Genomic DNA, 27909 nt, shown 5'->3' with positions numbered 1-27909 from the left:
CGCACTTTTTAGTTCGGGTTTTTCTCGTGCTTTGGCTTGCTCTTTCCTTTTTGTGGAGTATATAACTTCCAGGGAAGAAAGAAAAAAAGTTCCCTGTTTTTTTTTTATTTTATTATAATAATAAAAAAAAATCCCAATTACGTAATTATACTCTGCACATTTCCTTCACACAAATAATACTTAGCTTCCAGGGTTTCATTTTTCATTTTTCCTCTGTAAATTCCCCCCCAAAATTCGATCAATCAATCAATCCTAGGGTTTCGCTAAACTCCGATTCGTAAAGATCCGAACCCTAATTTTTGGGATTGAGAGGAGAAATTGCGGTTAATTTAGGGTTTGTTTGATGATCTTAAGGATTTGGTTCGATTTGATTTTGATTTGATTTTTAAGGATATATATATATATTTGGTTTTTGAGATGGATGTGGATTTTAATGATGACGTGGCGAGTTTAGATGCTGAGTTATTGCAATTACCTGAGGTGTCACCTTTGGCTATTAAAGCTAATCCTTATGTTGCTGAGAAGCTATTTGATCAATGGCTTTCGTTACCTGATACTGCCTCTTTGGTAATTTCCCTCATTTTACAATTTCGCGCAACGATTTAATTTTAATTTTATTGTACAATGTGTATGTTATTATTGTTGTTGTTGTTGTTGTAATTTAATTTTATTGCTGTAGTAGGACTTAGCTGTCCAAACTTCAATTTGGGAGTATTTACTGTATAAGAAAAAAAAAAACGAATCTTGGTGTAATTTCCTTATTTTACAATTTCGCAATAATTTAGTTTTAGGGGAACTTACAGAAATGTAGCTTTTAGGCCATTTAGTTTACCAAACATGGCCGAAATATACACTGCCTATACATTTTGGCTGTATAGTGTGTATATTATATGTATACGTATGTATATTATATTTATAGATAACAACATACCCAGTGTAATCCCACAAGTGGGGTCTGGGTATATTATATGTATAGATTATGTACAGTATATGTTGCAGAGAAACTGTTTGATCAATGGCTTTCGCTACCTGATACTGCCTCTTTGGTAATTTCTTCATTTCCAATTTTGCGCAACGATTTAATTTTAATTTTATTGTACAATGAGTATGTTGTAATTTAATTTTATTGCTGTTGTAGGATTTAGCTATTAAATTTTTCAATTTGGATTCGCTTTTAAATTCATTTGTAAATGTGCAACCTTTACTGTGTGGGGGGAGTAGTTACTGTTTCATAGGTTACAGCCCGGTATAAGAAAAAAAACTAATCTTGGTGTAAAATTCTGCACTAGTAATAAAATGCTTGGTTTCTGGTATAGAACTCTGCGTTAAGTGTTACCTGGAAATCGTATGCTGGAATCTTGCGTTATTTTATGTGGGATAAAATATGGTAAGAATAGATTTATTTGCAATACTAGGACTAATTATTGAGTTTGCTATTGCAATCGCATTTAACAATATGTGTATTACTATTATCCAACCGTAGGGTGATAACACTATGTAGCCGTTTGGATATGGTTTGAAACCATGGTTTGAAATCCCAAATCATGCCTTTTTGGATTATTTGGGATTTCATCTCATGACATGAAATCATGAGATGAAATCGCATGTCCAAACGCTGATTTCATCTCATGGTTTCAAATCGCATGTCCAAGCACCTACTATGTGATGTTCCAACCCGGCAAAGCGTTGGGGCATAGCTACACGTTACCTGTGTTGATGGAAGGTAACATGTATCAGGTAGAATAGTTGAGGGGAGTCCAAACTGGTTTAGATACCACCTTTATAAAAAATATCTGAATAGCCTTTTATTCTTTTTTGAACCTATTTTTATGCAAAAAGGTTCTCCTGTGAAAATGCATTAAGGTGCATTAAAAAAATGCGTTAAGGTGACTGAACTTGGTGGCTTTCTCGGGTTGTTTCTGCTTTCATTGTTCAATTATATAGCAAATTCTGGGTAACATCTTTTAATAACTAGTGTAAATGAGCTGCTCACCAATGCGTACTGAAAAAAAAATGTCGCTTCTTTTAGAACATTAGGTACAGTTGTCTTGCTCTGCCTAGAAAATCATGGTAGCAATCTATGAATTCTATTCGCAAATAAACTGAGAGCAGTGTTCGCTGGGTCTCCTACATTTGGCATTAGCTTTACTCCAAGAAAGGGATTGGACAGTTTGTCTTTGTATCTAGATAATTGGAAGTGATCAGATTATGGAATCTTCAGCCATTAAGAATTTTCACTCTGGTCGATGAAGCTGTTGAGAACAGAATGTTTCTTTGGTAAAAAATACCTTAATCCTTTATCGAAAGTTTCCAAAATATGCAGCTGCGATAATTTCAGAGTTGCTTCCTGACCTCTTTAGCAAGTGAGAGCTTCTTTCAAAGTCCTTGGAATTACCAATTGAGCTCCAAAAAGATTAAGGAACTGCCAAGCTGGAGAGTGGAGAGTAATGCAGGAACAAATGGTTTATGGGTTTGACAGACTTATCATACACCACTGCAAGTGATTACCACCTTTCCTGCAGGTTATGGACAGCAATCCAACCAAAGCATACCACTTTTAGTGGAGCTTTATCCTGATAAAATAATTTCGCTGATCTAAATTGTTTTTTAGTGGAGCTTTACTTTTCTTCAACATTTTCTTGATCCATATTTCCAACGCCATGATCTTTTTGCTTTATTCTTGTGAGCCTAGATAATTGTTAACTACAAACCTTCTAGAAGTAAGAAACTTGTCATAGTCCATGGTAACTTGTGAAGAAAATTTGTACTTTCATATTTGGTACTGTAAATTTGGTATTTCATTAGTCTCAGTTAGCCATAGAATTTATTGACTGGTAAGGTGCTGAAACAATGGGAATAAGACGCTTTAAAGCTTATCAGATGGGAAAAAAGATAGAGAAAGTCGTGAGAATTCTAAAGGAAAAAGCAGTCAGTAAAGTTAGAAGTCTTAATCAGAAGCTAATATAACTCTCAACTCCACAAGCACAACAAGCTCCAATTGGCCATGGAAGAATATTTGGAAGAGCAAAGCTCTATACAGGGTTAATTGTTGTTTGGTTAGCTGCTAGGGAGGCTCGCCTTACACAAAGAAAGCTTCAGAGAAGGGGTATACAATTAAGCAACAGATGCGCTCTTCGTCGTGATCACGAGGAAGATAACAATGATCTTGTTCTTCATTGCAAGGTTTCTAGTCAGCTGTAGTATTTAATCCTGAACCTATTGGGCATGAAATTGTGCTTCCCGGAGAGTACGCTCCTCTTTCTTCAAGGGTGGTACAAAGTAGAGCTGTTCAAACACAAAGCAATGCGTTGGTCTATTATAACTGCTTCAGTTTGGTGGGTCATATGGAGTGAAAGAAACCTGAGATTTTTTGAAGAGCAAGAGAACATAGTTAGCCTTAAGCAGACATGTCTCTCTTCGCTCCTTTTTTGGTTAGCCTTAAGCAGAAGTGTCTCTCTTCGCTCCTTTTTTGGTGTGACATGGCTAGAACAATGGTAATGATATAGACGCCATGATGGATTTTACTAGTAACCTGTTCAGTTTGTAATTGGGTCACTTTCCGTATGCTGGTTTTTCTAATATGATATTACTTGTAAAAAAACCGAAAGTTAGAAGTATTAAAAGGACAAGAAGTATGCAGGTTACCTTTGACTCCAAAAAAAAAAAAGGACAAGAAGTATGCTATTACTGTAACGTGTTCACAATAACAAATTCCACAAAATCAAGAAAAGAATATTCTACTTGCACATTTGAGAAGCAGTAATGATTGTCTCTTGAACTTTCGGAGGAATTATTTATATTGGGAAGTTGAAGATATGGGAGATTTGTTACATGAGTTGAGCCTGGTATCACTCAAGGGTAGAGATGAGGATCGTTTGGCTTGGACTGAGCAGAAAATGGGTATGTTCACAGTCCAATCATGCTATAATTCTCTGGTTGCAGCTGCTGGTGGATGCTTTTCTTGGCCTTGGAAGGTCATTTGGGGTTCCAAGGTGCCATATAAAGTGGGATGTTTCTGTTTGTTCTTAGTTCATGATGGCTGTCCCACAAATAAATCTGCGGAAAAGAGGTTTTCATATGTGCAGAGGTTCTTCTTTCGTGAAAGAGAAGTGGAAGACAGTAAGCACTTGTTTTTACACTGCATGTAGCCGGGCAACTCTAGCAGCTGTTTTCCAATATCTTTTGAGTCAAATCGGTCATCCTAGAAACCATAAAGGAGTTTCTTACAAGCTGGTCATTCTGCAGGGGTAGCAAGGAGCTGAAAAAGATATGGAGGTCCACCCGGGGTTGTGGTTTCTGGACAATTTCGAGAGAAAATCAGAGATATTTTCGTAGCAAATCGATATCCATTCATATGTTGAAGTTTAGATGCTTATGTAACTTAGCTTCATGGTGCAAACTAACTGATATATATATGATGAGGGTAAACTGATAGAATTATTAGTTCTTTGCAGGAATGACTATGTTGTTGTCATTGAGGTTGTACTGCTCAGTGCTCACCAGCTTAGTGCTGGTGGCTTTTGATTTCAATACAAAATTTTACTTTATATAAAAAGAGAGAAGAAAAGAAGAAGAATATTCTTCTTAAAAAGGAAGCAGAATATTCTAGGATCTCGGATTTCCTTCTTGAGATCTCCAGGAATAATTCCCTAAGACTTGCTTATCTCATCATAATGCTATGCAGAGTGCTCTTATATAACCCTGTACCAGTCCAAGACCATGTCTGGTTCATTTTATTCCTTTTCTCATTTCATTATTGCTGATCTCAATGGATTGGTAAGCGAAAATATTTATTTTCTCCACATGCAGGTGAAATCTTTGCTTAAGAATGCCAAAGGTGGCGGTCCCTTGAATGTATCTACCACATCTTCTGGCACAAATGTCGCTGCAACTAATTCTTTGCCGTCCATGTTTCCTGCTGGAAGCACACCTCCACTTTCTCCAAGAAGTTCATCTGGTTCACCTCGAATCTCAAAGCACAGGGCTGGACCCTCTTCATTGGGGTCTCCTCTGAAATTAGTGAATGAGCCAACAAAAGAACTCATACCGCAGGTATGGAATACGGAATTGCAAGTGGTGCTTTTATTTGCAAACTGTTGAGATTGTAGTCGTGATGTTTTCCCGAAAATGCTTATGATGGCAGTTTTACTTTCAAAATGGCCGCCCCCCTCCAAATGAATTGAAGGAACGCTGCTTGTTTAGGATAAACCAGTTTTTTTATGGTCACACGGATGGACTACAAATGAATGGTAAGTTGTACTTTACGAATTTATTTCTATGAAGGCTTTTGAGATTATTATGGATTTGTTAGCATCCTTTGGGACTTCTTATTTCTAGATTAAGGCCCCGTTTGGACATGGTTTGAAACCATGTTTGGACATGCAATTTGAATATTTTAGTTGTATTTTCTCTTATAGACATAAAAACCCCACAAATTGTGAAAACTATCAAAACATTCTCAATTCTTATACAATCTTACCAAATGAGCAAATCATAGTTTATAACAAAATTAGTACACTACTAGAAGGCCTTTCTAAAAAATGCAACATCAATTAATCAATCTTTACAATAAAAATGAAAATTTAACATGAATAGTAATGTAACTACTCTTTAATATAATCCTCCCACATAAATTAAAGGTTTAGACACATAAATTAAAGGTTGGTGGAAGTTAATGAGATTGGTAAATGATTGATGGGGGTAATTGTTAAAAATATCTACCAACTTATGGGTCTTTTTTTACAAAATATAAACTTATGGGTTAAATTTTATATTTAAAAAAGTTGAAAGCATGGTTTCAAACCGTGAGTGAAAACGCATGTCCAAATGCTGGTTTGAAACCATGGTTTGAAAACGCATGGCCAAACGCGTACTAAATCCACTTTAAGCTTTTTCTTTAGTTAAAAAAGTGGGGTGGGGGTTGACATGTGATGGGATTTTATTCACGAAATAGCACCAACAAGTTGCTAGTTCAATATAAAAATGCTAAAGATGACATCTCCCTTTTAACTGAAGTTCATCATAGTATATAGTGCTTTGAGTTTCAATTATATAGTGCTCCAATTCACCCGCAAGGGTTTGCGGGTGGCTCAGTTGGTTGAGCATGAGGCTTTCATAATGGAGGTCTCAGGTTCGAAACCCCCTGCTGTCGGGGGATTTGCCTTCTGCATCGAGCTCGTCGCACCGGGCTTGCCTAGTGCGGGTTATCGCTCCTGTGTGGTTTGCGAGCTATTGCACAGGAGCTGGGTTTATCCCGTGCGCACCCGAAGGGTAGCGGCTGCGGGTTCCCATGTCATAAAAAAATAAAATATAGTGCTCCAATTCTTCATTCAGAGCTGTGCATCCTTTCTTGCCATATCACCCAGAAGATGCACGTTTTTATTCAAAAAGTCTCTTAACATGTCTTTGTAGTATCCTTCCTTTCGAGCTTGTGAGGTATCCTTCCTTTCGAGCTTGTGAGGGTATCTTTCAATGTTCTAGGCACTACCCACCGAACTCCAAACAGATTTAGAAATATGTCTCGAATACGCCTGATCTCAGTGCCTTACAGAAAATTTTGATCCTCACCCTCCATCTCATATATGTAACATCTATTATCCGTTAATCTGAGGCATGTTGACTGCATTGCTATCCAGCCAAAGCAGTGGAATTGTAAAAATTTTCCCCGGGGAAACTTAGAGATGTCTCCTACGTTATCCATAATATGTGGCACTTTCGAAATCATGAGATACCATTGATACAAAGTCAATTCCAGTTCGACTTATTGGAGGATCCCATTGGTGTGCGTCTGTAGGAATTGGATCCACCAATTCGCCAACTATGAGTTGCGCGTCCATACCCGATAGTCCCCAATCTGGGAATGTCCAGTGCCAAAGCGTGCCACCTTTAGAGGTGCATTGCTCTTCTTAGCCCATTTTTGTTTTAATGCTGTCAGGTTTGACTATTTAGCATGACTTCACAGTAAAACTGCCCCTATTCTCTACTTCCCGTACAGTGATTGTGTTTAATGTTTGCCCCTCCAATTTTTCCAAGTTGCGCCAATCTGTCTACTCTCTAGTCCTGGCAGTCTTTTGTCCTAGCTATTATATCTATTTTATACTGAGCTGTGACGGCTTCAGCTGGTGAAAGTCAAGAGAATCACAAAGAATATCATCTACTTTAGATAGCAATTATTATGTTAGTCAAGAGAACTATAAAAAATTTGCTGATTACCTGTCAAAAAAAAAAAGTGAAATGTGTTCTGCAGATGTTTTTTACAATTACACATAATTGAGACCCCTGAGAATTAGGGAACCTTATTCATGTAGAGCTAAACTCCAATTAAGGAGCCCTCTTGTATGTTGTTAACAAAACCAATTCGAAAAGTATTCTCTTTCTCTCGTTATCTGTTTTCACCAGCAAAATGACTACTCGTTTTCACATTTTTTATCACCTTTTGCAGCCCAAAATATTCTGTTTATTAGTTTCCAGTTAATGCCACTTTAACTTTTCATGTCCTTTGTGTAGATTGTTCTTTATTAACTTTTTTGATTTCATCGGAACCTTCACCTTTGAGTGGCATCTCATTCAAGTTAGTGTCCTGGAAGAATATTATTTTAAAGACTGTTATGTGGAAGCACTACATTGGAATAATTGCTGCAGTTCTATTGGAATTTTTGGAACTATGTACAGCTTAAGCACAAATTGTTTAATGTTGAAATTCTCAATATTGTTTAAAATTTGCAAGTGTTTGGAGTTATGTTGTTGGAATGAAGTCCAAATGTAAGACTGTTTAGATCATATATACCTGATTAAAGAGCCATTTGTTTTTTAGTCGTGCATTTGATATAACTTAACACTAATTAATTTTACATTGGGTTGTCAGAATTTAAACCAATTACGAAGGAAATATGCAAGCTGCCCTCGTTCTTCTCCGCAGTCCTTTTTAAGAAGATTGATGTTGACAGCACTGGCGTCATAACCAGGTACATGTTTCTGTCTTTCTGAGTATCAAGATGATTCATTTACTTTCTGGATACTTCCTGAGGAGGTCTAAGTGCACCTTGTGATGAAAAGTTCATAACCTTTGGAACCTGAAAAGATGATGTTGGGGGTGGGACATCCTTTCCTTCTGTAACATCCTTCTCTATGATTTTTTTGACAGGCACATTCATGTTTTTATGATAACTCTAGGTATACAATGTATTTGATAGATAATTCGCTTTTTATTGTTAAATATGTCCATTTTATATTCTATCTTGTTTACTCCGCATAGTTCTCGTTGATTACTGTTGAACGGAATTGCATCTTTCATGAATGTGTGATTTGTCTTTAATTCCTATAAAACGTGCACTTCTTTTCAGAGATATTTTCCTTCATTTTGATCTTCACAGTGTATTTGACTGAAAGGCATACACTGTTCTCGGGCAGAGTTCACACTAGCTTTTAGACTGTAGTATATATGACGTTGGAATCTATATTCATGGGAGGGTCTGTCATTGCCCATAGGAGATGAGGAGAAATGAGGATCTTTACCATTCTTTCTTCTTTCAATAATCCCAGTTAGCTAGTTTTTTTTTTTTTTTTGTAACTAATCGGAATCAATATCACCGCTTTGCACTCTAACAGTTGAACGGCCGCCATCCAGCAATTCCCGTGCTTAGATTAGATATAGATTTATTACTTGTACCTCATTCAGCCTCGCAACCCTTTGGGATATCTTCTTTTCTTTTCGGTGTCTATAATCTCTTTCCTGTTTATGTATCACCTTTGGGGTGGCATTCAGGCAATTCAGATTGGATACAAAAATTTCGGTTCGGATTTTCAGTTTTAGATCTAAGAAATTACAATACAAATCCAATCCAAGTAAGTTCGGAATGGATCGATGCACCGAAGATGAATGGGGCTAAGCGATCTGCAGAAGCTCTGGGTGGAAAAATACATCAGTATGAGAGCATTCCGCCTTAGAGAAAAGCCTCCGCGCGAGCGATGGTGGACGAAGCAGAAGCGAGAATGTCGGCTTGAGATACATTAACAATGGTGAGAATCCAATGCCTCGAAACCTAAGGGTTTCTTCGCAAGGTCAGTCCATGGAGGGTGAGTTAGGGCTAAGATCAGGTCGAAAGGCATAATCGATGGACAATAGGTGGATATTCCTGTACTACCCCCTGTTGGTCCCGAGGGATCGAGGAGGCTAGGTTAGCCGAAAATGGTTTTTGAAATTTCCATTTTGCATAAATTGGTTTGGTTATTTTAAGTTTTCGGTTTTGAGACTATTAGTTAAGCTTCTTCTTGTCCCACAAAATAGAACATCCAAATAAAGTATTCATGTCAAATTGCCTTAATAATTCCTCATTCCCGCTAAAGTCATCCAGATAAAGTATTCATGCAAGCAATGATTCCATTATCAAGGAAATTCCTAGCAACAGAAGTTAAGCCTTGAGAATTAACCATCCAAACATTGTGAAACCATGTCCGAATAGAAAATATTTTGGCAACCAAGAAAAATGTACAGAGCAGTCATCTTGAAAATTAAAGTCCAAATATAGTAAACCATGTCCAAATAGATCATACTACTAATAGTCCATATTCAAGTTAACCATGACTCAATTCTTATAGACTCCGAGCGTTTTTAAACAACAATTGATATGCTTCCTTAGGGACTAGTGCCACAACTCCTCAAATGGCAACGGAAAACACGATCACATGGAGTGCATCTCAGTTTGCACCATCCATTTGCCTAATAAGGTAGATTGATTGGTGGATAAAAAAAAAAAAGGTAGATTGATTGATTTAGTAGGGTATTGCTTTCCATTTCAAAAGTGTAGGGTATTGAATTAGTATTGGATATATGAGCTTATGTCTAATAGTTGGGGTTACAACGGAGGCAAAAACTAGGTGATTTCTACCGATTATCCGAGCTATGGTGGACTGATTTACGCGGTACTTGTGCTGATTTGAAGGTAGCAGGTAACCCGTAGAATTAGTCGAGGTGCGCGCAAGCTGGCCAGGACATCACGGCTATTAGAAGAATGGTAGCGCTAATATATAAGTTAATAAAAATTTTGGAGTTTCGGATATCAGGAAAATCCGAAGTCCCAAATTCGAAATCCAATCCAAAATCCGAAAATCCAAACAAAAATCCCAAGAGTTCGGATTTTGATTTTTCCCAAACTATACCAACCCTAATCACCTTTGTGGTGTGTTATGTTCGAAATGAACATTTAAGAGGCAAAAAAGAAAAGCCATGAAATGAAACCAAATGTAGGGGAGTAAAGTGCAATGTGCCTTAGGCATTTGTTAATTGATGTGAAATATTTTTGAAGTGCATGAGGAGTGTGTTGAAATGCATTTTGCTTCACATGGCTGCAGGGATGCCTTTGTTGATTATTGGATCAACGGCAACATGCTGACCAAAGATCTAGCAACTCAAATGTACACAATCTTGAAGCAGCCAGACCTCAGATACCTCATGCAGGTGCTTTCTCTAGTTCCTGCTGATGTTTATGTTGCTTTCTGATTTATTCACGTTGTAGCTCCAGAGTCATAATTCAGAAGATCGAATGATTTTGGTTTTAAATATTGACTACGCACACAATCTTTTAAGGTGCACTAAGATTTTGTGAATTACTAGATTATCCTCTTCTTTCCGATGAATTCTATCAACTGAATTGCAGGATGACTTCAAACCCATTCTTCGGGAACTTTTGGCAACGCATCCAGGGTTGGAGTTCTTACAGAGCACACCTGAATTTCAAGAGCGTTATGGTACCTTCTCAGTCTCACATGCTGCATTGATTCAATATGTTTCACTTCACTCATAATCTGCACGTATAGTTTTTGACCTTCAAAATGTTGATGTCTTCCAAATCCTTATAACTACTCTTAGAAGTTCTCAGTAAAGATTCTGATCAAATTATTTCTTGAGAGGACTATTATGTTAACACAATAGTACTGGGCCGGTGCTTAAATAATTTTTGAGGTTGACTTTTTGGGATTGGCGACTGGATCAGTGAAACTTGAATTGACTGTTTGTGTACTCATGCTTCCAGGATGAAAAGAAGGTGATGAAATATATAATGGTTCCCCTTTTCTTGTTAATAAAATTTTATGAAGGTGGTGTATGGTCCCATCTTACATGCCTCTTGACCATTTCACTGGTAACAACTACCTCTCACCCACATAAGTTCCAGGTAATTTTGTCTACCAAGGGTTGAGTAAATGGGAAGAAATCAGCTAGTATCTTTTTCTCAACTGAGATTTGTACCCTGGTCCTCTATCCATAAAATATTGGAGAACAGGGGGTGTGTCTTGACTACCAGTCTCCAGCAATGATAAACTGCTTTTGAGATTCATTTGTAGTTCTCTTGTTTACTATACGTTTCTTTTGCGTTCAGTATTGCTTCTGTTGTCTCTATCTTTTATGTCATCTGTTGCTTACATCATAAATGAGTTTTTGAGATGGGTAGCAATTACAACACCCTTGACTTGCTAGTACTGGAAAAGCTGTTTCTTGCCAAAGACTTTCAGAAGCTCTTTACGAGAATTCCTTTCTACATAAGTACTGTATAATTTCCTCAGTTAATGTTATTGTTGAAGTCCTTGGGATTTTCGTTACTTGCTCCTATTAAAGGAATCATCTTCCAATTAAATTTAGCTAACCTTTTCTGTCTTTTTATTTTTTTATTTTTTTTTAAGGATAAGTCTGCCTTCACTTTTCTCTCTGGCAGCGGCCTGTTTTCTTAACAGTTAATTTTGATGCATTTTCCAGCTGAAACTGTAATATACAGAATATTTTATTACGTGAATCGGGCGGGTAATGGCCGTCTTACCCTCAGGGAGCTGAGACGTTCTGACCTTATTGCTGCAATGCAACATGCAGATGAAGAAGATGACATTAACAAGGTCCTAAGGTATATATCCTTGCTACAGGATTTGTTTAATATGTACATGAAGTAAATGCAAAATTTATTTGTGGGAAGTTGTAAGGAATCCAGTTCTTTTACATCATTTGATATTATCTATTCTATATACTTTCACCATGTAATTATTCAAATGTCTTTTCCACTTGGTTAAACTACAAGCATGTTTATGAGACTAATTGTAGGAAATCATACTTCATAGGACATGTCAAAACAAGATATACGGAAAAAGGCATTATATGACACTAAAATTGCAAAAGTTTTTTTGCCACTCGGTCTTGGTCTAGTGGTAGAGCATAATTCGTAATGTGTGGGTTGTAAGTGCACTTCACGGGTTCTAATCGGGCCATAGACAAAAGTCCGGCATTTAAGTGTGGAATGTAGATGCGCGGGCTCATTATCCACCGACCACCATGTTTTGAACTGTGAGCCATTGGCACTTGGAAATTTCTCGGTTATGGAAAAAAAGAAGCAGAATGCTATGTTGAAAATGAGCACTAGAAAACTACATCAACTATGTTTTTGCATATTTCTTTAAAATATTGGATTTTGTGGCAGCTGAGGCAGATATTTATTAAATATAGTCATATATCTTCTAGAGTTTGACATACTTAAATCTAGTTTGGCATTCTTTTCTATGTAAGTTATTGAGCACTTTATTTTTGCTACAGGTACTTCTCCTATGAACACTTTTACGTGATATATTGCAAGTTTTGGGAGCTTGACACCGATCATGATTTTCTCATTGATAAAGAGAACCTCATTCGATATGGCAATCACGCCCTTACATACAGGATTGTTGATAGAATATTTTCTCAGGTCTGAGTGTTACATGTACTGTTTGTTGTTTGCAGTTTTATCTTGCCTGTTTTGAGTTAATAATTATTCTATTCTTAAGAATGCTTGCTCATCACTTCATAAGGAGTTTTATGATTTAATTTGCTATCAGGTTCCAAGGAAGTTCACCAGTAAAGTTGAAGGGAAGATGGGTTACGAAGATTTTGTTTACTTTATATTGTCAGAGGAGGATAAATCATCAGAGCCTAGTCTTGAATACTGGTCAGTTTCAGAATTGACATTCAACTTTCTTGCAATCTTTGCAAATCTATGCACTTTTAGTGAGTTTTGGTTTCTGTTGAGTGGAGATTATGTTACTAAAGAAATTTCCTTATGATAAAAGCAATTTGTTTTAACTACCCTTCCCTGTAAATATTAGTGACTGAAGTTGATTGTGGATTCCCTTCTGTATTGTGATCTCTAATTCGTTGAATATGAAAGAGAAGGGAAAGAGATATTGGTGGAATGCTTCTTAAAAAGATATTTCTCTGGAATATACAGTTGGCTGTCATTTGGTTTTTTGGAAATACCTGAAGGCGTTAGGTAATGGATGAATTAAATATTAGTTCCTAACCATAGTATGTTTGAGTAACTTAGATTTCTTAGGGATTCATAAGAGCTTCCTTGCAAAATTGCCTATTAATAGGGTGCAAGATTGAATTATGATTGAAGCACATTTATGCAACCTGTATTATGTTATAGCTAGAAGTTGCAGATGACGATCCAATCAATCATTAATACTCCATCCATCTCACTTTATGTGGCATTCTTTCCTTTCTCGTGTCTAAAAAAGAATGTCATACTTCCTTATTTAGAAACAATTTAACTTTGAACTTCCTATTTTACCCTTAATGAGATGCTTAGTCAAACATCACTACATAAATTGGGACGGGAGTATCCACTCCACCGCCCCACCCCCCACCCCCCCCCCCCAAAAAAAAAATTCATAGGAAGAGAGGATTTTCACAGAAAATACTAGCGGGGATTTAATTGAGACATGGAACAAAGCTGTTCATCAAAATATTTGCTGTATACGGAATTTATAATGTATAAAAAGTAGTTAATTTCCTTATAATGGAATGCTTGCTACTTTACGGTTCATTAATGTATATCATATCAAATAAAGTAACTACTTTCTATTTCTTTCCCTTCTCAAGAAAAAGCTACTCCTTCCCCCCCTTTTTTTTTGAAACTGGTAAATTTTGCTACTCCTTCCCATTTTATGTGACGGTTGTTTGGTTGGGAACGGAGTTAAGAAATTAGCGAAGACTTTTGACATGTAAGCCAAGTATATGTAAAGTCCAAACTTGTTCTTTTAAATGAGTGGGGGTGAGGATCCCAACAAGTAATGTCATTAAGGGTAAATTGAAAGTTTGAAGTTAACTTGATTTCGAACATAGAAAGGTGCCATTTTTTGGTACACGCTAAGAGAGAGTAGTTAATTTCTTTGATTGTATGTACATTAATGATCCGGAAAGTAGTACTGAAAACATTTAAAGCATAAGATTTGATTACCAAGTAGGACTTCTATATGTGGTTTACACTAAAAACATCGGTGCACGATCTCTTGTTTGTTCACTGTTGAGTGTTGGTGCATGACTTGTTTGACAGCTCTGTAGCCAAATTGTTGGTTCTGTGCTGCTGAATCTCGGTGTATTTCCTTGTATACTTATTGCAACCATCAGGCAAAAGCTGCTTCATTTCAGACAAGATGTGTGTTAGGCTGAGTAGAGTTGTTACGGATTGGTCAATTCGCTTCAGAAAAGTAGTTTTTGGGGAGTGTATTGTTATGTAACGTATGCGCACATACACAGTTGGCATTTGGCACTGCTTCTGTTTTTGTTCTCATTTTCTTTCTGGATCAGGTTCAAATGCATAGATATGGATGGAAATGGGGTTATAACTAGGAATGAGATGCAATTCTTTTATGAGGAGCAGTTGCATAGAATGGAATGCATGGCCCAAGAGCCAGTGCTTTTTGAGGATATTTTGTGTCAAATAGTTGACATGATTAGTCCAGAGGTAATTTTGGAACTTTTCACATTCCTATCATTTGTTATGTTGTATCCTTTTCATATTGTAATTATTGTTCCATAATCATCTTACCTTGAAAAACATTTGCAATGATCAACCATTTTTCATGCCCAAGTTAAATACTGTGAGTAAGGTTTCTCTGTAGTTTTCCTTTTGGTGTGGTGAGAGGTTCTTTAATTGTAATTTAGATGTATGTTGTCATTAATGTTTGTTAGGATTAAGGTTGTCTTGTTGATACACTCACTATTTTTCTGGATATTTGCTATATGTTACTTTGTGTGGAGAATTTGTATGTGTATGTTAATGCTAAATGTAGAGATCTAAAAGACAAATTATTAAGTATTGAATTGAAATGAGGTCCAAATGGAGCAGAAAGAGTTTTGAGGATTCATATAGCCAAGTCGACTATTCTGAAATTAGGGTGTAGTAGTTGTTGCTATTTGTTATTGACATGTATGTGCGCTTTATGTGAAAAAAAACATGTAATAGTTTGTATCATCTGTTCAGCTTATCAAAAAAAACACGTAGTTATTATCTGTTCTTTTTTCCAAGATTGATAACAGATATAATTAAAGTTTCTTTGTTGCAGAATGAAAGCTATTTTACATTACGTGATTTGAAGGGAAGCAAGCTCTCCGGTAGTGTTTTTAACATACTTTTTAACCTCAATAAGTTCATGGCCTTTGAAACCCGTGATCCCTTCCTAATTCGCCAGGTAATTGAAAGGCTAATATATGGTTGACAATGTAGTTCTTGTGTTGCTTGGCTGTTGTTACCAATGGTTGACATGGGTTTCTTCTTGTTGCCAGGAGCGTGAGAACCCAAATCTGACTGAATGGGATCGCTTCGCACACAGGGAATATATTAGGCTCTCAATGGAGGAAGATGCAGAGGATGCCTCTAATGGAAGTGCAGATGTATGGGATGAATCACTTGAGGCTCCCTTCTGAGTTCTAGTCTGTGAGATAGAATGGTATGGAGAATGTAGTTACATAGATAACTTAAGCCTGCATCTGCCATTATTTCTTCTCATGCCATGTCTCTGGTGTTTGATGCTGCAAAGCATTTTATCCACTCTTGATGCATAATATTACTGCTGGAAGAAAAGTCTAATACTTGACTAGGATCAACTTCTTGGTAAAAATATCTGGATAGAGAAACTTTCTTGACAGATATGCAACCACAGCTGTAAGATGCACGTTAGTGGGGTTGCATGTAGTGTTAAGGCCTGTTATCCAAGGTTGTTCTTACCTGGGACATTAAAATAGTTGTTTGTTGCTAAATTACTTGAACTTAGGAGAATAGACATTCCCCTGGCAGAGCATCAATGTCAAATGCTGTCCGTTACTAAAATTTATGAAAAGAATTTGATCATCACCCAAGTTAATGTGAATTCACTTCTAAAAGAAAGTTTTTAGGTGGCAAAGTCATGGAAAATATCCACAGTTTCTTGATCTTTCAGTCAACACAAACTCACAAAGTACATATCTTGTTCATGTCACATTCAGGATTAACAAGTGAGCAGCTAGTTTTTTGTGGCAGTAGAAATTTTTACTTTGGCTTAGATATATTACCATTTTCTTACTTGATACGTGAGTTGTAGTTGGAAATGGCCAATGTGGATATATTGCTTCTCCATTTGTCAAGCAGCCTGAACTCATGCTGTTCTTAATAGCTCCGTTCTTTCTCCAGCCAGGTGTGCCTATAGCAAATCATGTTTCAAGCTGGCTATCGAGTCACTATGAGAATTTGCACGGGAACAGTCAAGTGGGACAAGCTTATCCATATGTTTCACCAAGATGTTTTTATGAGATAGCTAGGGAGGAATGTTTGTTTGGTCTGCACAGAGCATGCTCTCATGAAGTATAAGAACATGCTAGCGTGGAAGCTTCTGACTTGAAAATATCAAGGGCTTTGCAAGTGCGCCGATTGGTGATAGATGATTAATGAAAAACTAGATTCTGGTAGTTCAGAACTTCTCCGCGCTTGTTCCCTCTTTAGCTGTACGAAGTCCATATTCTTATTTATTTGTTCTAGTGCCGATTTTTGGTGGTTGCAAATTCAGTGTTTCTTGAAGAGGTTTAGTATGGCGAGTCGCACAGTTCATGTGTTCCGCATTTTGCTCCTTTTATTATTCTTTTGTGGATTAGACTCTCTTTTAGTGGCATGTGAATCATGGTAGTTCTGTATTGACTGTGTAATGATATGGCTTGCCTTTCTAGTCCGATGTTAATATCGAGGATGGATAATTTTAGTTGGCTGATGGTACTTGAACAGTTCCAGGCCATTAACTTGTACCTTAAGGTGACCAGGACAAAATAATAAATCATATTCATGTATTGTATTGCTGTAGTAAAACCAGCTTCTTCGTGAGGTTGAAGTATCAAGCTCATCAAGTTTTGAAGTATATGGGTGTCGAATGGGCAGATTGGGTTAAATTTGTGGATGGATTAGAGAATGAGATGAATCAATCCGTAGGTTGGCTTATAACTTGTCTAAAATTTGCTTTAGTTAAGATGTACGGGTCAATTTGGGCTAAATAACTGAGTACAAGCTGTTTTGTTCAACTCAGAATTATATGCACTTATTTATTTGTATTTTTTTTCCTATTGATTGCTTAGTTACAAGTCGAACTAACAAATCCTAATGATTGCTTAGTTCCTAATGATTCCTAATTATATACATTTATTTTGTATTTTTTTTTCCTAATGATTGCTTAGTTACAAGTCGAACTAACAAAAGCTTTCTCTTCAATTTATTATGACTATCTAACCTAGCGAATTCAGAAAATGGAGTTTATTCCTTGTTTTGTAATTGGTCGATTTGACAATACAGTAAGTTTTAAAGTAACAAACAGGACAATTACCATAGTTAAAGTTACAATATAATCCAACACAATAAGAACACAAAATCCAAACAGGCTACAAAACATTGCATTACTTCTAAAAATTTCCACGAGATGTAGTCAAATTTATAATTTGTCAAAACTTTCGTAGAAAAGTTTCTGCAAATTTACAATATTTATGACCAAGAGAAAACGTAAAATGAGAATTGTATAGTTAAATAATTTCTAGTATAGATAAGCGATTCTAATAGACTATAAAAGAAAGTATGTTGGATAAATTTGGACAAAGGGAGTAATTACTTGCACATAATTGATGTTTACTCCCTCCGTTTTCAAAATAAGTTTCGCTTTAGCTCATTTCACGTCATTAAGAAAAATAATAAATACAAAATATAGTTTACTAATTTATTCTTATTTGCATGTTTTTTGAGAATTGAGTACTAGTCCCTCCGGATAAAAAAAGAGTCCACTTAGACATTTGTACACCCCTTACAAAAATACTAACTCTTAGATAAAAATAGATAATTTGACTAAACTAACTCTAATTAAATAAGTATTGAGATTTGATCATATAACACTTAATAGGGGCAAATATGAAAAAATAAGGTTAATTCTTTCTTGATTTGATAAGTAGACACGGCCAATTTGATTCGCTGGAGAGATAAACCAGTGGCCCTTTCCATTCGATGAAAGTTTGATTTTCCCAGAATGTATCCTAATTTTTTGCCTAATTCTTCTTCTGATTTTCTCCAAATTCTTTTCTTTCTAGAAAGAAGGGTAAAAAGATTTGATTGAATATATATATTTTCATTTTTATTCAGCATTTAAGTTGATGAACTAAACCAGATAGTTATATGAGTGAAAGAAAACGACTTCTAAATTTGCAGTAAAAAGGTTGAGTCACATACATTCCAAATATGGAGTTGGGTAAAATTTCATGTGATTCGGTAAACAAAATAGAAATGAATTTGAGACTTTCTACACCAAAAATATCCTTTTAAACGAAGGTATTCGCGCTTGGATGGCGGCTCAAGATCAAAAGCTTCTCAAGCTCAAGCATTTACTTTTCTAGTTAGAGACCAACGTCTTGGGGCTAATGTGGGATCCACTCATTTTTGAGGGGATTCATATTACTATTATCAATTAGAATAATTTATGGTTGGCTTGGTTGGACTAAAAAAATAAAGTATCCAACCTCCATTTAGAAAAAAACGCGAAATTTTTTGTCGGGTAAGTTCCGACCCACACGAAAGGCGTAACGATCTGGGCACTGTCTCGGAGAGAGGCTCGGTCCTATTTGGTTCTAGTAGTTACTTTACTAGATTTTTTTTTTCTTTCTATAGTGGAGATAGTCGCACGTAATGACAGATCACAGCCATATTATTAAAAGCTTGTGGTAAGAATGGATTTCGTTCTAGTGCTCGAAAATAATATTCCAAAACTTTCGTATGTTCTCCATTACTTGGGTTCTAAGCCATCTCTGACGATTAATCAACAATTCGAAGTGCTTTTCTTGCGTATTCTTGATAAACTAGCGTTTATATATAGATGTAGAACTTTTTTTGATCTAAAAAAAATGGCTAAGTGGACATTTTTTTTTAATCCGGAGGGAGTATTAAAAAAAAGTATTACGTTGTGCTTTAATATAAATGTAAAGTTGAAAATAATTAATATTTTTTTGTCTTGAGCCACACTTATTTTATTGTAACTAATTTAATTGAAGTTTACTTTTTAACTTTTATGCGAAAATAGAAAAATCAAGCTCAGTTGATTGACCCAGTCGTCACGAAACCCAAAAAATCCAAGTACAAGATATTTTAATAGTGTTAGCCAAAACAAAGACAGACAAACAGTAAGCAAACATTAAACTCCCAAAAACCCTACTTCACCTTGTCGGAGACAGAGACAGTTTGTAACACAAAATGAAAGTAGTGGCTTTAGTGAGTGGCGGCAAAGACAGTTGCTATGCCATGATGAAATGCATTCAATATGGCCACCAGGTCTTCTATCTTTTGTCTATCTCCCTATGGGTGTGTTACTTGTGAAGGAAAATATTTTCTTGAAAAATGTTTTCTAGGAAAAAAATGGTGAGTTTTCTACTTATTTTCTTGTGTTCGGTAAGTAAGTTAAAAATACAGTAGTATCCTAAAAGCATTTTTATATAATCTAGACAAATACTATAGGGGTAAGGGTAGGGGTGGAGTGGGGGGTGGGGGTGGTGAAGATGGGGTGGAGTGAGGGGAGGAGATAATCATTGAGGAATGCCACTTGTGGGATAGGGGTAAGGGAAGAGGTAGGGGTAGGGGGTGGAGTGGAGTGGGGTGGGGATAGTGAAGATGGGGTGGAGTGAGGGGAGGAGATAATCATTGTGGAATGCCACTTGTGGGGTAGGGGTAAGGGAAGGGGGTGGAGTGGAGTGGGGTGGGGGTGTTGAAGATGAGGTGAGTTCGAGTGAGGGGAGGAGATAATTATTGTGGAATGCAACTTGTGGGACTTATTTTTCCTAGTTGACAGGGGAAGTCATTTTTTTTATTCTTAAGGAGCTTGTTTTCCTAAAAGAAAATATTTTTTGAAATTTTTGACCAAGCAAACATGAGAAAATTGGAAATTATTCTCCGGAAAATGTTTTCCTCCATACCGAACACACCCTATGTGTTTGATGAATTATAATATGGTTCACATTGCTATTGTGTTGTTATTCTGGAAATTTTTCAGATTGTTGCGTTGGCTAATTTGATTCCTGCTGATGATGCTACGGATGAGCTTGATAGCTACATGTATCAAACAGTGAGCTTCTTATTTTTCCTCTTTAAATGCTGAAAGCAGTTATGTATTTTGCACAGTTATTTCATAAGGTGAAGCCTTTTTAAGCAGGAGCGGAGCTAGCGCTTCGGTTATGGGTTCCCAATAATGTTGGTCCAAACCCTGATTTATATTAAATTTTCATTGAAAATATACAGATTATTACTCCCCCGGGTTCAAAGTAAGTGTCCGCTTAGCCTTTAACACACCCTTTAAGAAAATACTAAACGCCTATAATAAATAGGTATTTTGACTAAACTATCCTTAATTAAATATACTACCTAGGCATGGCACTTGGTGCAAATAGCAGATCCATTGACATTTGGAATGGGGTTTTAGAGAAATGTGAGAAAAAACTCACAATATGGAAGAGCCAGTACCTTTCTTTGAGGGGCTGGCTAATTCTCATAAATAGTGTCCTAGATGCTCTACCTAGTCCAGCTTGCGCACCTTGAAGTTGTAAGCTGCTGGTTGTTATAGAGTTGTTATATAGTTTGCCGCTTGGAGATTATTGTTAAAAATCAGGAACTTTGAGCAAATAATGTATCTACAAGAAAATGTCCCGATGTATTTTTCTGCTAGAACAATTGTGACTTGTGAGACCATCAAGGGATAGCAAGGTCAACACATCCACAAAGACGAAAACCGTACAAGTTTAGATATTAAGATGGATGCGCGGTCATACAAGATTGATAAGTAATAAATGATCACATCCAATAGAGTGTAAAAGTTGTACATCTGGAGGATAAAATGAGATTAAGTCTCCTTAGATGGGTTTTCAGTTGTGCAATTGCATGTCCTATAGAGACCTCTAGATGCACCGGGCAGTAGACCTTAAATCTCTTAGAATCAATGCGGGCCTAACTAAAAGCAAAAGGGCTTGTTAGTGTAACATTTACAGCATGTATAGTATTTTTTGTTTTTGAATAGTCGAGAAATCTCCGAGAGCCCGTGGCGCACAGCTCGAAGCTTGATGGATAATGGTTCTGCCCTTCTACCTTTGTCTGCTTAAATACTAAACTTTTGTCTGCGTCCGGATTCGAACTCATGATGTGCGCCTAATCCAAACATCATGTGTTGCCATCTTACCACTAGTCAAATCCCTTGGGCACATTTGTTTAGTGTTTGTCAGGATTCCTTTTATCCTGGTTAGAGTTGTATGGTTATGTAGGAATAAGTATGAGACTGACTTAGATAATCCATAATTTGCATAAAAGACAAATTGGTTAGTATTGGAATGATTCGAACTGAATGCTGAGGATTCATATAGCTGCACCTGAACTGATTTCAGATTGAGTTATAGTTAATTGATTGTTTTAGACTTGACCGAAAAATTAATTTAGATTCCGAGAGAAGTTAAATTGATAATGAGTATGATTGATCCACTGTCTAGCATCTTGACGTCCCCTATACATTAGTGGAAATTTCTTTTCTTAATTACAAGAATTGTGATCATAAGTTTTGTTAATAAGAAAGATATAAAAAGTTTTTCCTCCCCTCCTTAATACTACGTTTTCATTTAGAATGTTCGCTAACTGTTTCTGCAGGTTGGGCACCAAATAGTTATTGGCTATGCTAAATGCATGGGACTCCCATTATTCCGGAGGCGAATTCAAGGATCCACAAGGTAAGCCCTTTTGCAGGATTTTTGTGCAGCCAATTCCCTAAGTTTGAAAAATCTATTATCTTTTCTTACTTTAAAGAACTGGAGAGGTGAAGTTTATTTCTTGTCGAAGAATAGAGGTTTGCTTTTTTCTATATAAAAAGCAGATAGAATGGACAAATGATGTTTCCCTAATACATCTAGCTGAATAATCTCTGTAAGATGTTACATTAATGTAATTGTTAACATGCATATGAGAAGTAGCTTCATACCTACAACGTAATGTTTTATTTTTAACTTTTATAGTTGGATTTCACAGGCATCATGACCTAAGCTACAGTATGACTCCTGGTGATGAAGTTGAAGATATGTTTATATTGTTGAATGAAGTAAAAAGACAGATACCCTCTGTTACAGCAGTATCTTCTGGTGCCATTGCATCTGACTACCAGAGATTACGTGTAGAAAGTATATGTTCAAGGTTAGGGCTCGTGTCATTGGCGTACCTATGGAAGCAAGATCAATCATTTCTTCTACAGGAAATGGTAAATTTGGGTTACAAATAGAGATAGAGAAAATAATAATTGCTTATACAACTTTGATCTGAAGTTCTCTTCTTTTTTTTGTCCCTCCCTTCCCACGGCAGATAACAAACGGAATTATTGCAATATTAGTGAAGGTAGGAATCTCTGAGGTCTTTCTATTTGAGATTTTTCATTTAAAGATTATGCTTATGGAATTCGTGATTTTTTTGGTCGCTCTAAATGAAATCAATGGATGACTTGAGATTTGGAGGAAAGCACTTTGACAATGCCATCAAAATGTCATTTACATAGGATGAGTATTGTTGCTTTTCCCTTTGTTTAGTTGCTATACTTATGAATCTTTCTAGGTTGCTGCTATTGGACTGAACCCCTCAAAACACTTGGGAAAAGAGATAGTAGAACTGGAACCCCACCTCCACAAGTTAAAAGAGTATGATATGGTTAGCAAAAATTTTGGCATTATTTTACTTTACTTTTTTCGCATTTTTATTTTTATTTTTTGCAGGTTATATGGAATAAATGTCTGTGGCGAAGGTGGAGAATATGAAACATTAACCCTTGATTGCCCTCTATTTAAAGCAAGTATTTCATCCCTCTCTCTCTCTCCCTCTCCTTTTGGATGGTTCTGTACATAGAATATATGGTTGCCCTATATGGTCTCACAAAAATGATAGCTTTACTACTAATTCTGTGATAAAGTATTTAGCCAATACCTTTGGAGAATATTTATCCGTCTGATCCATGATTTTTGTCTATGTTGAATTTAAAAAAAAATGCATTTTGGTTGTGTGATAGCATCTTTATGCATTTATTTTTTTCAATTTGTTGTTGGGATTAATTATTTTTTAAAATTTTTGGTGGGCAAAGTTGCAGTGTTTAGTCCTATAAGTGGATTTAATCAAAGCTCATTGTGACCTTCAAAAGTCAAATGAAGCAAATGATGTGAGACAGAGAATGAAGCTTAGTGCTTTAAATTACGTACCTCTTCTTTCTTTATCATGTCTAATTTTTCAACTCTTCGAGAATGCTCGAATTGAAAGCTCAACTTGACCTTCAAAGTCAATTGAAGCAACAATGATGCGACATTGAGTATGACTTTAGTGCTTAAAAGTTACACCCCTCTTCTTTCTTTATCAATCGTCTAATTTTTCAACTCTCCCAGAATGCTCGAATTGTGCTGGATGAATTTCAAATCGTCTTGCATTCTTCAGATTCCATAGCCCCTGTTGGCATTCTCCACCCTCTGGCATTCCATCTGGAAAATAAGGTTGAGTCAATATCTTCAAATGGCGTTGATGAAGGAAGCAATGTCGGTCAGAAGAACGTGGATACAGTAATTGCAGTTCAAGGAGATGTCCAACAAGGTGAAGCTGCTAGTGAATTTGTTGCTGTAAGCTCTAAGCAACCAGGTGTTACTAAACAGGAGCTCAAAGTTTCTAAAACAAGGAAGGATAATGTCTTTTCTATCTCTTGCTGGCTCCAAGACTCCTGTAAAAATTCATCAGGTAAAACATCAGAGTTACTATAGAAGGTTAATGCTGTAGGTAGAATCATATCAGATGTTGTGCAATGTGTTAAACTTTCTCTATGATCTAGTTCCTCTTCATGTCTCTTTGGGATCTCTTTTGTTTTCAATGCTTTTAGCCTTGTTATTGCCAGATCTACAGGAGGATCTGGAGGTTGTTCTAATGAAAATTGAAGCTCTGCTCGTGGAAAATGGTTCCTCTTGGGAAAATGTATTGTATATCCATCTATATATTGCTGATATGGATGAGTTTGCAGTGGCAAATGAAACCTACGTCAGATATATTACTCAAAAGAAGTGTCGTTATGGTGTACCATCGCGGTCCACCATTGAGCTCCCTCTATTGCTAGTTGGTTTAGGGAGAGCATATATTGAAGTCTTGGTGGCAAATGATCCTACTAAAAAGGTCTTGCATGTACAAAGTATTTCTTGCTGGGCTCCTAGCTGTATTGGTCCATACAGTCAGGTACTGATCCTTTTAGATAGTGAACCATTCATATCGTTCCTGGGACAAGACGATTATCATTTTTATTCTGTCTTGCTTTTTACTTGGATATAAAGCATATAATTAACTACACATCTAGTTTCTTTTGCTATTATGGGAATCATCGTCGTGAAATTTTGCTTCTGATTCATTTACCACATCATTATGTTGCAGGCAACTTTGCACAATGACATACTACACATGGCAGGACAGCTGGGGCTTGACCCAGCAACTATGGTGCTCTGTGAAGGAGGTCCTGTTGCAGAACTTGAACAGGCACTGCAAAACAGTGAAGCAGTTGCTAGAAGCTTTAACTGTTCAATATCTACGTCAGTCATAGTCTTTGTGATATATTGTTCAGAATCTATGGAAAAATTAGAAAGAGTTGTTGTTCAGAAGAAAACAGAAACAATTCTTAAGCAAATGAAGTCGCAGCATTCTGAGGACGCAAAGAAGTCCGAAGTCCTAGATCCAATTTTCCTATATGTTCTTGTTCCTGATCTTCCAAAAAGGTAATTTGTGTTTGGGGTGCTCCCATTGACCACAGTATAAATGACACTCTAATGTTTGCACTTCCAAGAGCTGTTTTGTGAATAATTAGCTTTAGAATAATTGAGCATCTGTTATCATCATTTTAATTCCCTTTGTATTTGAGTTTCTTGTTATGCCATATGTTGTCTATCTCCAGTCAGTATGACACGAGAACAAAATGGGCCTGTTATTTATCTGTCTTGCTCGTCAAAAATATTAATTGTGTATAGTTCCTCTATGTAGAGCTCTGGTTGAAGTAAAGCCAATGTTTTACACGGGGGAGTATTCGTCTGCTCCAAGTGATCATGCCAAGCAATATCAATCCACAGGACAAGGTTATTGGGGTTTGGGGTATGAAACTTGGCATGACATTTGCCTTCAGAAATCTGTTGTTTATGGGAAAATATGCACAGCAATTCTTTCAGTTACTGAAGAGCTTGCAGCAAAAATTTGCTCCCTCACCAATGTTGCATGTCATGCCGATGTTAAGTCCAAAAGTCTTGTCGAAGAGGAACAAGTCATAATGATCGCAAGATTTTTCATTTATCGTCTCGATAAAGTCCTTTTGGAGAATGATTTCTCTTGGGACGACGTAATGGTTAGTTTCTTTTCCCTGGCCCAACTGTTCTATTCACAAATTTTCGTGGAGTGGTTATAAGTCTGTGCAAGGAGAGTCTCCTGGATTAAATCGGAAAAAGTATTAGTGTTTCACTTCTCTTTCAAGAAATGACCAGCAACAATACTAGTCAGGGGTAAAAAGCAAAGAAAACTAGGAAAGAATCGCTTTTTAACCCTATTACGCAATTTGGATAGAATTGTTTGTAGTTGATAAACTGCGTAGGTGAAATTGGAGAGGCTGCGGCAGAGTATATCCTTTTGTTTTTCCTTCTGTTTGTTTTTCAGGGGTAAGGGGTTCAAGAGCAAGATCTCGGGAAGGAACGTCAACAAGTCCGGATTAAATTAACCCAAAAAAAAAAAAAAACGATCTTCAATAGCAATTTGCTCTTTGTGTTAGACATGTTACTGAAAATGTGGGGAAGTTCTTACTGGATGCCTACACAGATTATTATTATTAAAAGAGATTCTGCCTCAAGCATATAATAGTTATTTCTATGAGCAATTAGTTGGTTAAGCTGAAGGTGCTGAAAGGATAAGAAAGCAGTAGAAAAAAGTAAATGGTGGAAAAACATAATCTTGTCCTTTCAATCCTTTGGAATAGAACTGTTTGAAAGGTTCTGTTACTTCTCAGTAATGGTTGGGAGATAATGGGCAAAGTTTGAGCCATTATAGTTTGCACTTTTCTAGACGTCATTTTTTTGTTTTACTATTCTTTTTCTTAGATAAAAGTATAATAGTCCTTTAACACATTCTCTCATTTTTGCAGAATTTAAGGCTCTACTTTGCGAGTAGCCTTAATATCCCTCATGGAACATTGTCTCAAATCTTCTCTGATGTGTTTAATGAATTTGCTCAGATGAGTCGGAGAATTAAAGTAGATGCTGAACCTATTTTAAATATCGTTCCTGTCTTGGGTGCTGGGAGGTCTTTGTCGACCTTGGATGATATATTCACATGTGAACTCATTGCTAGCAAATGTTAGTCATTTAAATAGGGGATTGATATATTAAATGTTCAGTTCAGAAAAAAAGAGTATTGAACTTGAGCAAATTCTTATTATGTTATTGTGATCCCCAATTGTTGCAATTTACACGCTTTATAGGAAATGAACATACGAAGTTTATCTCATATCTGAAATACTCCCTTAAGTTGCTGCATCTCTCTGTGTCATTGCACTCTATGAGTGTTGTTTACTGATGGCATTGAATGCAACAAAAAGGTGCCTGCAGCCATTGGTTTGTGAGAATGTGTATTAATTAATTATAGTTTAATGATAAGAGTGTATCTGGAGACATGTCATGGATTCATTGGATTGGTGTAAACACTTGGTTGTAAGTTTTTCTCGAGTTGAATGTTGCGTTTGCTGCAAGTAGAAGTTAGCTGGTGCAGTGGCTCCCTTTTTAACCGGTTAGTACTTTGAAGGAAAAGCTTTGCTGATTATTGCTAATTTGGGGAAATTTTTTAACAGTTCTTTAAAACATATATGTCAGATTTTAATGAAACTGAGCAATCTATTTATTGCCAAATTTCAAGTTTATAGGCAGACGCTTATTTACATACATGTATTTATTTAGATCGTTTCTTATGTACACAGACATGTATTTACATACAGTACATTGAACATAGTAATGTAATCCTACAAGGATACTACAATCAAGTATCTTGGAACCGAGGATGGAACATGTCTCAATAAACTGTTAGTGGCAAATTTTCTTTTAGCATTGTCTCAGCACTTTAAATCACATTGTTCCAGAAAATCTTCAATTACTGATTAAGGTAGTCAATTTAGGTGTGACGCCGCAACTTGAGAGGAAAAGTCCACATCAGCAAAATACAAGAGAGTTGTTGATTATATAAGTAAATATGCCTTAGCTACTGGGCTTGGGCCTAGGTCCAAAGTAGACAATATCATTAGCGGGCTGGGTTGTTACGTTTGGAAATTAGTATTTTGTCATTGGATTAAAGTTTCTCGCACTAATGAGAATACTTTGGCACATACTAAAATGAATAACACCAACATACCAAGTCAAGGCACATCTCTTCATCCCAAAATCTTAAAATTTCGAATCATCCACTTCAAATTTTAATTTTGCCTTAGGATTCAGATATCGACATGTTGTACAAATGCATATTAAAAATTTACTAAAATGGCGACAAACATTATACTAAACTCGTTCACATCTTT

At 36.4% G+C, this 27909-nt stretch overlaps 2 protein-coding genes across 5 annotated transcripts; both read left to right on the top strand.

Moving 5' to 3' along the window:
- Positions 1 to 45: 45 nt before the first annotated feature.
- LOC132616219 (serine/threonine protein phosphatase 2A regulatory subunit B''beta-like) lies at positions 46 to 17178 on the top strand. Of its 3 annotated transcripts, none has more exons than XM_060330833.1 (13): positions 46 to 567; positions 4810 to 5052; positions 5144 to 5249; positions 7865 to 7964; positions 10351 to 10456; positions 10656 to 10746; positions 11750 to 11891; positions 12572 to 12719; positions 12850 to 12959; positions 14603 to 14759; positions 15361 to 15486; positions 15581 to 15744; positions 16468 to 17178. In XM_060330833.1, the coding sequence occupies exons 1-12, from the start codon at positions 418 to 420 to the stop codon at positions 15719 to 15721; spliced, it is 1620 nt and encodes a 539-aa protein (XP_060186816.1). In that variant the 5' UTR covers positions 46 to 417; the 3' UTR covers positions 15722 to 15744; positions 16468 to 17178. The 3 variants fall into 3 exon arrangements, with proteins under 3 accessions (XP_060186816.1, XP_060186815.1, XP_060186818.1); XM_060330832.1 differs by having other exon boundaries at positions 47 to 567; positions 16464 to 17178; XM_060330835.1 differs by lacking the exon at positions 46 to 567 and adding an exon at positions 905 to 1046 and having other exon boundaries at positions 16464 to 17178.
- Positions 17179 to 19398: 2220 nt separating this feature from the next.
- On the top strand, positions 19399 to 26881 carry LOC132614059 (diphthine--ammonia ligase). Of its 2 annotated transcripts, none has more exons than XM_060328418.1 (12): positions 19399 to 19616; positions 20332 to 20403; positions 21966 to 22045; positions 22341 to 22566; positions 22668 to 22700; positions 22914 to 22996; positions 23072 to 23144; positions 23729 to 24071; positions 24226 to 24557; positions 24750 to 25087; positions 25350 to 25704; positions 26491 to 26881. In XM_060328418.1, the coding sequence occupies exons 1-12, from the start codon at positions 19539 to 19541 to the stop codon at positions 26704 to 26706; spliced, it is 2229 nt and encodes a 742-aa protein (XP_060184401.1). In that variant the 5' UTR covers positions 19399 to 19538; the 3' UTR covers positions 26707 to 26881. The 2 variants fall into 2 exon arrangements, with proteins under 2 accessions (XP_060184401.1, XP_060184402.1); XM_060328419.1 differs by having other exon boundaries at positions 19564 to 19703.
- The last annotated feature ends 1028 nt before the right edge of the window (positions 26882 to 27909 follow it).

This window comes from Lycium barbarum, chromosome 10 (genome assembly GCF_019175385.1).
Source record: "Lycium barbarum isolate Lr01 chromosome 10, ASM1917538v2, whole genome shotgun sequence".
Taxonomy (NCBI): domain Eukaryota; kingdom Viridiplantae; phylum Streptophyta; class Magnoliopsida; order Solanales; family Solanaceae; genus Lycium; species Lycium barbarum.
Note: the sequence above shows the minus strand (reverse complement) of the source record. Positions and strands in the feature narration are given on the sequence as shown.

Excerpts from the sequence above, each read along its gene's own strand:
- LOC132614059 (XM_060328418.1), top strand. The coding sequence starts at position 19,539 with ATGAAAGTAGTGGCTTTAGTGAGTGGCGGCAAAGACAGTTGCTATGCC. Across the intron at positions 19,617-20,331 it reads GCATTCAATATGGCCACCAG|ATTGTTGCGTTGGCTAATTT; the intron begins GTCTTCTATCTT and ends GAAATTTTTCAG. Across the intron at positions 22,046-22,340 it reads CGAATTCAAGGATCCACAAG|GCATCATGACCTAAGCTACA; the intron begins GTAAGCCCTTTT and ends TGGATTTCACAG.
- LOC132616219 (XM_060330833.1), top strand. The coding sequence starts at position 418 with ATGGATGTGGATTTTAATGATGACGTGGCGAGTTTAGATGCTGAGTTA. Across the intron at positions 568-4,809 it reads TACCTGATACTGCCTCTTTG|GTGAAATCTTTGCTTAAGAA; the intron begins GTAATTTCCCTC and ends CTCCACATGCAG. Across the intron at positions 5,250-7,864 it reads GGATGGACTACAAATGAATG|AATTTAAACCAATTACGAAG; the intron begins GTAAGTTGTACT and ends TTGGGTTGTCAG.